The sequence below is a fragment of the Carica papaya genome, chromosome 8 (assembly GCF_054855325.1).
Source record: "Carica papaya isolate Zhongbai chromosome 8, ASM5485532v1, whole genome shotgun sequence".
In the NCBI taxonomy this organism is placed as follows: Eukaryota; Viridiplantae; Streptophyta; class Magnoliopsida; order Brassicales; family Caricaceae; genus Carica; species Carica papaya.
In genome coordinates, this window is record NC_142316.1 from 2787263 (window position 1) to 2798969 (window position 11707).

General features: G+C 45.0%; 1 protein-coding gene across 1 annotated transcript; it reads left to right on the forward strand.

The window, feature by feature from the left end:
• Window positions 1-1509: 1509 nt before the first annotated feature.
• Window positions 1510-10491, forward strand: LOC148240350 (uncharacterized). The gene is made up of 2 exons (XM_088209814.1): window positions 1510-2044; window positions 7163-10491. The coding sequence occupies exons 1-2, from the start codon at window positions 1510-1512 to the stop codon at window positions 7219-7221; spliced, it is 594 nt and encodes a 197-aa protein (XP_088065940.1). The 3' UTR covers window positions 7222-10491.
• Window positions 10492-11707: the final 1216 nt, after the last annotated feature.

Sequence of the window (11707 nt, forward strand, 5' to 3'; positions counted from 1 at the left end):
ATGGTTTTGGCGCCCATACCGGACGGGGTATGGGGACGGCCCTGGAAACTGATTATGAATGTTAAAGGTTAACGGGTAGCGGAACCCCTATGGACCCCCACGGATACTAGTAGGCTGGTAAATGAGAAAAAAAGATATGTTGTACAATGATTGAATTACAAGATGCGTGATAAGTGTTATGTTTTACAGCTTAGATTATTCAATGATTATGATAATGTTATTGTTTTTCTCATATTGTTTTCATAAATTCCACCAAGGTAAGTGGATGGTAAAAGTTTTATTATTGATAAAAGGTTTTGTTGTTAATAAACGAGTTTATTGTAAATTATGCTCCATTGGTCTTTTTGTGGTTTTCTACCCACCTTTATCTCCGTGACGGTGAGATATCGTGATGTTCTTACTGGGCTAGTGTAGCTCACTCCTTAATTAACCATTTCAGATCAGGAAGACATGGTTCCCGAGCCCGTTCCGCAGGAGGACGACGAAGGGGATGCCTAGAGACTCTGTAGTCATACGCATAGTTTATTTTCGAGTTTTCTTTCTTAGTTAGTTTAACCTTTTATATTTTAAGTACGTTTGTTTGGTTTTTCGTGTAAGGGATGTTAACTGAAATTTTGATCTCGCTTCCGCATTTGATATATTTAAATACTCATTTCATTTTAATATTTTCCGGGGCCGTTACAGTTGGTATCAGAGCCGCATTTCCTCGGATCCATCCCTTACACAATAGTGTCTTAGATAAATACTCACCGATATATCGTTACTCAATCATTCCTTATGAATGCAAGTACACGGGAATGAGGAGAGGAAGGCCCCCACTAAACCGAGCGGCTCAGGATAATTCGCTTCGGGAGAATCTTGACAGACTGTATGAGATGGTGGAGGCTCTCGTAGCTGCCCAGCGAAGGCAAGAGGAGAGAAGGGAGTTACCCGGACCTCCTCCGCTAGGGCAGGTTGAGCCCCCGCTACAGCAGGCTGATCCCGAGCCACCCCGGCAGGAGCCTGTTCCTCCACAGTACCACCCGGCGCCACAGCCGCGGTACGACCCTGTACCACAGCCACGGTACCAGCAGGCGCCGCCACAGCACATTCCAGTACCCCCACCACATCAGCAGGTTCCACCACAAGGTCCCCCAGTTCACCCTCAGCCGGTCCCAGTCCCTCTACCCCGGACCCTGCTCCTTCCTTGATCGACCCCGGCTTCATAGAGAGGTACAGGAGACTGAACCCTTCTACCTTCTCAGGGGGATCCTCGTTCGAAGAAGCCCAATACTGGCTGGCAGAGACTGAGAGAGCTTTCGAGACCTTGGGAGTAATTCCTGAGCAGAGGACTGCCATTGCCTCCTACATGCTGGTAGGGGAAGCGGTACGCTGGTGGGAGCTCAAGCGGGCCACCCTGCCGTACCAGTTACTTGGGAGCAGTTCCTAGCGGCCTTCCATGCGGAGTATCTCCCTAAACACATCCAACATTTAAAGGAATTGGGATTTGCTCAATTGGTCCAGGGTAATATGATAGTGTCGGAGTATGCCCACAAGTTCCTGGAGCTGGGCCGACATGCCCCGGAGACATTGTTGGATGAGGGCCGAAAGGCCAGAAAATTCCAGTGGGGCCTCCGCCCGGCGATCAGACAGCACTTGTTAGTGATGGAGCTCGAGACATATTCGGCAGTCCTGGCAAAGGCGCAGATCATAGAAAGGAGCTTCGACACCCGCCCTCAGCTAGCGGGAAGTTCCCGACCTTCAGCCCCGCTCCGCAGGCCAGCGCCTACCATGCCGGTCCAACCCAGCAAGAGACCCAGGCCTGCCGCTCAGGGCCCTCCTCAGGCTATGGGGGCAGCTCGTGGGAAGATCTGCCAGTACTGCGGCAGGGATCATGGGGACCGACCCTGCTACCGCCTCAACAACACCTATCGCATATGCGGCAGTGCCCAGCACTATGCGAGGGAGTGTCCTAGGAACCAGAATCAAGGAAGGCCTCCAATCCAGGGCAGAGTTTACAATCTTACCCAGAAGGATGCCGACGCAGACCCGGACGTGGTACATGGTAAACCCGAGAAAGAAGTTTGTATCCAAGAGATTCCAGTAGTCCGAGACTTTCCAGACATATTTTCGGATGAACTGCCCGGTCTACCAGGGGACAGAGAGGTCGAGTTCACCATAGACTTACAGCCAGGAACCCAACCCATCTCGGTAGCTCCTTACCGAATGAGCCGCATCGAGATGGAAGAGCTAAGGAAACTAATCACTGAGCTACAAAACAGTGGCTTCATTAGACACAGCATTTCCCCATGGGGTGCCGAGGTTACTTTTGCAAAGAAATGAGATGGAACGTTGAGACTGTGTATTGATTATAGAAGGATAAACAATGTAACAATTAAAAACAAGTACCCTCTCCCCCGGATTGATGACCTTTTCGATCAGTTGCAGGGTGCACAGGTCTTTTCTAAAATAGATCTACGATCAGGTTACCATCAGGTAAAAGTGAGAGCAGAAGACATCCCCAAGACGGCATTCCGAACCAGGTACGGACACTATGAGTTCCTGGTTATGCCGTTTGGGCTAACCAACGCCCCGGCCATCTTTATGGATCTAATGAACAGAATCTTCAGAGAGTTCTTGGATAAATTTGTCATCGTGTTCATCGATGATATCTTAGTCTACTCAAAAAGTAGAGAAGAACATGCTCATCATCTTGCCCAAGTCCTCCAGGTACTCAGGGAAAAGAAGTTGTATGCAAAGTTGAGCAAGTGTGGATTTTGGCTCGAGCAAACCGCCTTCCTAGGACATGTTATATCGAAGGAAGGGGTGTCGGTGAACCCCGAAAAGGTTGAAGCGGTACTTGGTTGGAAAAGGCTGACAACAGTTAAGGAAATTCGCAGTTTCCTAGGGATGGCAGGTTATTACCGCCGGTTTGTCGAAGGGTTCTCCAGTCTAGCGGCCCCTCTAACCCGACTCACAAAGAAGAATGCAAAGTTTGATTGGAATGAGAACTGCGAAAGGAGTTTTTCAGAATTGAAGAAGCGACTGACTACTGCACCCGTGCTGGCTCTACCGAGTGGATCAGGAGGGTATACAGTTTATAGTGATGCCTCCTATCTGGGCCTGGGTTGTGTCCTGATGCAGCATGGAAAGGTTATAGCATATGGGTCTAGACAGCTAAAGAATCATGAGAAGAACTATCCTACCCATGATTTGGAGCTTGCCGCAATCATACACGCCTTGAAAATCTGGCGCCATTATTTGTATGGAGAGACCTTTCAGATCTACACCGATCATAAGAGCTTGAAGCACATCTTCACTCAGAAGGATCTCAACATGCGTCAGAGAAGGTGGATGGAACTCCTCAAGGACTATGATTGTGACATCCTATACCATCCAGGTAAGGGCAACGTAGTAGCCGATGCCCTCAGTAAGAAGAGTGCAGGCACCCTAGCCCATCTGATGGTTTCGGAATGCAGGTCCATTGGGGCTACGCAGCAGGTTCGACTGCAAGATCTGAAGAAGGCCACATGTTTGAGCCACCTAGCAGTCCAACCCGAGCTAATCCAAAGAATAAAGGAAGCCCAGTCAATCGACCCCGCCCTAGTAAACCGCAAGAAGGATGCAGAACAGGGAGTGAACTCAGAATTTCAGATCTCTGCCGACGGATTGATTCGTTTCAAGGACAGAATGTGTGTCCCAGACGACAATGAATTAAAAAGAGACATCATGACAGAGTCCCATAGTTCAAGGTTCGCCATGCATCCAGGAAGTACAAAAATGTACCAAACTATGCGACCCCGATTCTGGTGGAATGGGATGAAGAGAGATATAGCCGACTTTGTATCTAAGTGCTTGGTATGTCAGCAGGTCAAAGCAGAACATCAACGCCCAGGGGGGTTGCTTCAGCCTTTACCGATTCCAGAATGGAAGTGGGAACACATCACCATGGACTTCGTATCGGGACTACCCAAGGCACGATCGGGACACGATGCCATATGGGTAATTGTTGACCGACTCACTAAGTCTTCCCACTTCCTGGCCATCAGAATGACTGATTCGTTGGACAAGTTGGCAAAAATGTATGTCCGGGAAATAGTCAGACTGCATGGGGTCCCAGTAACAGTGGTATCCGACAGGGATCCCAGATTCACTTCTCGGTTTTGGAATAGTTTCCAGCAAGCTATGGGAACAAAGCTGTCCCTCAGTACTGCCTTCCACCCCCAAACCGATGGACAATCAGAGAGGACAATCCGTACGCTGGAGGATATGCTCCGAGCTTGTGTCCTTGACTCCGGAGGCCATTGGGACGACCATCTACCCCTGATAGAGTTTGCCTACAATAACAGTTACCAAGCAAGCATCGGCATGGCCCCATACGAGGCGCTTTACGGGCGTCCGTGCAGGTCACCGATTTGTTGGGAGGAAGTGGGCGATAGAAGATTGTTTGGCCCGGATTTAGTGGAAGAAACCACGTCCAAGATAGTTAAGATCAAGAAGAACATCCAGACAGCTCAGAGTAGGCAAAAGAGCTATGCTGATACCCGGAGGAGAGACCTGGCCTTTGAGAAAGGTGACCGGGTGTTTCTTAAAGTCACCCCCTTTAAGGGAATTAGTAGGTTCGGCAGAAGGGGAAAATTAAATCCCAGATACATTGGACCCTTTGAAATCTCAGACAAGATTGGTACCACTGCCTACAGACTTGCACTGCCCCCTGAGCTCTCCCGGGTTCACAATGTGTTTCATGTATCTATGCTGCGCAAGTACAATCCGGACCCTTCTCATGTCGTGGCTCATGAACCGCTCTCACTCCGAGAGGACTTGTCTTATGAAGAAGTACCGGTCAGTATCACGGACCGAGAAAGCAGAATACTCCGTAACCGGGAAATATCATTTGTAAAAGTCTTGTGGCAGAACCACACGCCTAGGGAGGCGACTTGGGAGCTGGAATCAGAATTTAGGGCCCAATATCCTCATCTGTTTGATCAAGAGTAATGAGGCAAATTTGGGGACCAAATTTCTTTATGGGGGGGAGAGTTGTAGCGCCCGGAAAGGAGGAGGGAAAAAAAAAAAAAAAAAAAAAAAAAAAAAAAAAAAAAAAAAAAAAAGGGGGGCCACGTCAGCAGCCACGTCAGGTGGCCCGGTCAGCAGTCCCGGCCAACCGGGGCCTACCACGTGGCAAGATCGCGTCACTCCGAAAGGAGCCACGTTGGCGATCCGCGTGGGTGCGATCCGACGGCCCAGATCAATCACGCGATCGGACGGCCCAGATTCAAACGCACGGACGGCCCAGATTCAATCAAAAACGAACGGCCCAGATTAAAACGAAACGAACGGCTGTGATCAAAAGGCAAGGGGTTATAAATAGAACCCCCACACCAGACCAAAAACCCTAGCCGCCAGCCGCTCGCCGGAGAAGACGAACCAGAGGCCGACCGCCGCCACCCGCCGCCACTCGCCGCCGCACCGGGGAAATTTCCGACCGCCGATCGAGGTAAATTTCATACCCCCGACTCGTTTTTCCCCACTGATTCCTCCTATGGCCAAATCGAAGCCGAAATCCCGGCCAAACGGCCGGAATACGCGGCCGAAGCCCAGCGGCGCCGCCGCGCCCCCTCTCGGTTTTTGCCTCCGACGAGGCCCTTCCCAGCCTCCGTTCGATGCAATTTTTATATCACCGTGATCACCATTCTTTTCTCTACAGGTTGACCGAAGCCAAATCACCAAAACACGAACTTCGCCGGAGAGTCGCCGTACCCGAGAGCGCCGCCGCCGGTAAGCTCCGCTTTTCCGTGATTTTTTGGCCCCCCGAGGGCCCTAGGGTTGTTTTCTGACAAGGACCAATGCGAGTGTGGCCGAATTCGGCCAAAAACGGCCGAAAACAGTCAACCCGAGGTGACTCGCCGCCGCCAGCGGCGGCGCCGTCGCCGGAGCACGGCGGAGCCGCCGTGCCGGAGTTGCGATTTGGGCCGAAAGAGGCCCTGGGCCTAATTTGGATTTTTTTTGGAACACGTGCAGGTACTGTTAGCGTGTTTCAGTTCCCCGGGAAAAATTCAGGAAAAATTAGGGACAGCCTGCAGGCGCACTGTGAATCGTATTCGGATCCCGAAAACAAGTAAGGACCCCTCACCCTATTTCCTATCACGGTATTAAAGTTCAAAATGATAAAACAGTATTTCTTGAATTAACGCATGTGTGAAATTGCTTAAGGTTGCTAATGGAGCCCGAGTCTAGTGTGATTGATGATTTACTGTTATTTGGCCTGTTTACAGCTTTAAATGCAAAATGAGGTTTGATGTGTTCATTTTACGAATTTGTGTGCATGTACTACGTTTTTATTAATTATGGGTTGAATGACTGAAAAACTGATACTGTATGTTGTCTGTTTGGTATGAATTACGATTTGCTTGTTTAAATGTGAATTGATGATGCTGATTGAGGAAAAGGAAAAATGAAAGATTGTGTAGACTGATAATTGTATTATGGGGGTCAGCCTGACGAGATATCCTGGGAGATGGTGGACGGACCGGGTCCGTAGGGAACCCTACCGGGATTGTGGTCTCACATGCCGGACGGGGTATGGAGATCTTATGGTTTTGGCGCCCATACCGGACGGGGTATGGGGACGGCCCGTTTCACCCTCATACCGGACGGGGTATTGAGGTTTATGGTTTTGGCGCCCATACCGGACGGGGTATGGGGACGGCCCGTTTCACCCTCATACCGGACGGGGTATTGAGGTTCATGGTTTTGGCGCCCATACCGGACGGGGTATGGGGACGGCCCTGGAAACTGATTATGAATGTTAAAGGTTAACGGGTAGCGGAACCCCTATGGACCCCCACGGATACTAGTAGGCTGGTAAATGAGAAAAAAAGATATGTTGTACAATGATTGAATTACAAGATGCGTGATAAGTGTTATGTTTTACAGCTTAGATTATTCAATGATTATGATAATGTTATTGTTTTTCTCATATTGTTTTCATAAATTCCACCAAGGTAAGTGGATGGTAAAAGTTTTATTATTGATAAAAGGTTTTGTTGTTAATAAACGAGTTTATTGTAAATTATGCTCCATTGGTCTTTTTGTGGTTTTCTACCCACCTTTATCTCCGTGACGGTGAGATATCGTGATGTTCTTACTGGGCTAGTGTAGCTCACTCCTTAATTAACCATTTCAGATCAGGAAGACATGGTTCCCGAGCCCGTTCCGCAGGAGGACGACGAAGGGGATGCCTAGAGACTCTGTAGTCATACGCATAGTTTATTTTCGAGTTTTCTTTCTTAGTTAGTTTAACCTTTTATATTTTAAGTATGTTTGTTTGGTTTTTCGTGTAAGGGATGTTAACTGAAATTTTGATCTCGCTTCCGCATTTGATATATTTAAATACTCATTTCATTTTAATATTTTCCGGGGCCGTTACAATAGATATCATGAATTCATACAAAATCTGTAACATAGCACACGTCATACTCTTATATTTCAATCATCAAACAACAGTTGTCCCCTTTTTATCAGCCTACTAGTATCTATGAGAATCCATAGGGGTCCCCGCTGCACGTGAACCCTTCCCTTAACAAACTTAATTTCCAGGGTCGTCCCCATACTCTGTTCGGTATGGGCGCCGAACAATAAACCTCAATACCTCGTCTGGTATGAGGGTGAAGCGGGCTGTCCCCATACCCCGTTCGGTATGAACACCAAAACATTTAAAGTCTCCATACCCCGTCCGGTATGAGACAACGTTCCCGGTAGGGATCCCTATGAACCCGGTCCGTCCATCATCTCTCAGGATATCTAGTAAGGCTGTCATCTTATCCAATTATCAATTCGCATCCCATTCCTATTTGTCCTTAGTCTCCGTTACCAACTCAAACATGAATACTTAAACAAGCAACGTGCATCCAATAAGGCAAGCATATCTTAGATTCATAAAACCAAGCAGTAGTGAAGTAAACAGTGATTCATGCATTCAAAATCATAGAATAAATAAACCAGATACCATAATGCATTTAAACTGTAAAATAAATCAAACAGGAACTGACAGAGAAATATGTCCGATTCGGGTTCCATTAGCAACCGTAATAAATTATGCACATCTACTCAATTTGTACAAAATACAGTTTTATCATTTATTCAGACTTCAATCCCATGATAGGAAATATGGTGAGGGGTTCTTACTAGATTCGACGTCGAAAACTGGATTTTCACTGCTCCTACGGGCAGTCCCTGGGTTCCCTAAATTTTTTTTTGAGAACTGAAATGCGTTTATGGTACCTACACATGTACCTACACATGTCCCAAATAAAATGTTCAGATTAATATCCCTTACACAATAACTTAAACGTACTAACAATATCAAGAAAAATAAGTCCTCTAAAGGAAATACTAGAAATGAAACTAATAAACATCTACGCATCTACTCACCGTCTTCTTGTGGATCGGGCTCAGGAACAAAGTCCTCCTGATCTCAAATGGTTAAGTAAGGAATGAGCTACACTAGCCCAGTAAAGACATCACACTATATCACCGTCACAGAAGTAAAAGTTGGTAGAAAACCAAAAACAACCAATGGAGCAGTAGATTTAAACAAATTCGTTTATCAATAATCAAACCATTTACCGTCCACTTACCTCAGTGAGATTTATAAAAAACGACCCATGGAAACAACAACATCATATATATCATGAATTCATACAAAATCTGTAACATAGCACACGTCATACTCTTATATTTCAATCATCAAACAACAGTTGCCCCCTTTTTATCAGCCTACTAGTATCCATGGGGATCCATAGGGGTCCCCGCCGCACGTGAACCCTTCCCTTAACAAACTTAATTTCCAGGGTCGTCCCCATACCCTGTCCGGTATGGGCGCCGAACAATAAACCTCAATACCTCGTCTGGTATGAGGGTGAAGCAGGCTGTCCCCATACCCCGTTCGGTATGAGCGCCAAAACATTTAAAGTCTCCATACCCCGTCCGGTATGAGATAACGTTCCCGGTAGGGATCCCTATGAACCCGGTCCGTCCACCATCTCTTAGGATATCTAGTGAGGCTGTCATCTTATCCAATTATCAATTCGCATCCCATTCCTATTTGTCCTTAGTCTCCGTTACCAACTCAAACATGAATACTTAAACAAACAACGTGCATCCAACAAGGCAAGCATATCTTAGATTTACAAAATCAAGCAGTAGTGAAATAAATAGTGATTCATGCATTCAAAATCATAGAATAAATAAACCAGATACCATAATGCATTTAAACTGTAAAATAAATCAAACAGGATTTGACAGAGAAATATGTCCGATTCAGGCTCCATTAGCAACCGTAATTAATTATGCATATCTACTCAGTTTTATCATTTATTCATACTTCAATCCCATGATAGGAAATAGGGTGAGAGGTCCTTACTTGATTCGACGTCGAAAACTGAATTTTCACTGTGCCTACGGGCGGTCCCTGGGTTTCCTGAATTTTTTTTTTGGGAACTGAAACGCGCTTACGGTATCTACACATTTTCACTGTGCCTACAGACCCAGGGCCTACTTGGCCAATTTCAAAATTTCGGCACAGTGCCACCGCCGCGAGCAGCGGCGATCTGCCTCAGGTTGGTTGTTTTTGGTCGAATTCAGCCAAAATTGCGTTGGTTCCTGTGAGAAAATACCCCTAGGGCCCTCGGTGGGCCGAAAAAACACCAAAAATTGAAACTTACCGGCGGCAGGACTCTCCGGTGCGGTGGCTCCTCCGGCTCGAGTTGCGATTTGGTGTTTTACTCTGGTCAACCTATAGAGGAGGGAACGATGGTCAAAATGGTGAAAAAATTATATCGAACGGGAATTAGGAAGGGCCTGATCGGAGGCAAAAATTGAAAAAACCCGCAGCAGCGCCGCTGGGCTTCGGCGGCATTTTTCAGCCAATTAGCCGATGTTTTTTGTCAGATTTGGCCATAGGTGGGCTCAACATCGAATTCTGAGCCAATGAGAGAATTTTTACCTCGTTTGGCGGCCAGAAATTGCTCCGGTGTGGCGCCAGGTGGCGGCGGTCGGCTCCCCGGCGGCTGGGCTATTTTCTCTGGCGATGGGCTCTGGCGGGTAGGGTTAGGGTTTGGGTGCGGATGAGATTATTTATAACCATCAACTTTTAATCTAAGTCGTTCATCGCGATTAAATAGGAAATGAATCTGGACCGTTCATCGCGATGCAATCTTGGTCGTCCGTGCGTGATTCAATCTGGTCTATCTGTGCCCGTGCAATCTGGGCCGTCCGTGCGTGTTTTTGATCTGGGTCATCCGTGCGCGCGAGAACGGATCTCAGCCGTTTGATCACGCACACGCGGATCACCCACGTGGCTCCCTTCTGCGTTGCCTCTCGCGTCAGCATCTCTGCCACACGGCGTGTCCTGGTTGGCCAGGGCTGCTGACCGAGCTGCAATCTTTTTAAATTACGTTTTGACTCCCAGTTTTCAATTTTCTTTTCAAAAATACCCCTAGAACCCAAAATTTTACCCTTTTTTCCCAAAATTTTTTCAATTAAATCCCTAAATACTGTTTTTACCACTTTTTATTATTATTTCTATTTAAATAAATTAAATTAAATTAAAACCATATATTATTACATAATAAATCATTATATTCATATAATAATTACAAAAATTAAAATAAAATAATTATAATAATAAAAAAAAAGAAAAGGGTTGGGGTGTTACATTTACGGCTTTTTATGAGTTTATGAAAAATTGTAAAACGGTATTAGTCAATACTAAAAACTCATACAATGTTAAGGGTGGATTCAGTAAAAATTTGAAAGTATAACATTAAAATAGATTATAAATTAGTATAAAGGTTTAGATTAAAAAAAAATCAACTAGCACATAGGTTGATAGGGCATTAATGTTAATTTCTTTAATTTGACGTAGATTACACGTTAAGTGACACGTTATTGCACACTAGTCATGAGTAGGTAAGTTGTGAACCACATATCAAAAAGTTAACAACCTCTATACAACATATAATGTTGAAAGTGGATTTCGGTAAAAAAATTGAAAATACATTTTTAAAATAGGCAAAAAATATGTACAAAATTTCTATTAAGAAATCAATTAATATAGAAGCTAATAAAATATCTCTACTAAATGAAAAATAAAAACCTCAAAATTTGAAAACATTCTACTTATTTTCATATTAAGCTTTACATTTTACGATAATATGCTTTAAGTTTCTTCTTCTCTCTATTAATGAATTTTTTTTATTTTCTCTTCCCTCCTCTTTCTACAAGTCTCTCTTTCTTTTTATTACTTATTGTTAAGTGTAAGATCTAATTTCTTGAGCAATTTGATGTCTTATTGAATGGGAGAGAGATGAGAGGTGGATTAATCTCACTGGGTATGCTAAAAGTTTATAATGGCAAATTTACTGTCTAAAATACTTAAACAAAATTATATTAGAAAAAAATCAATTTATATTTATTGACAAATAAACGAGTTTTAAACTATTCCTTCTTTTGAACTCCATAGATATTCCTTGATTTGACAACCAAGGTAAACTTTGGTGAAAGAAAGACTAATAAATACATGCTGGAAATTTGTCACTTTTGCTTATTGATCCCTTTATGAATACTCTCACGGAAGACTCAGTCTAATCCTTAAAATGGCTTGAATACTTGAGCTCTCTAAGCAATTATAATGATTCTTTCAAGTTTGATAGAAGATTTTTATTCATAG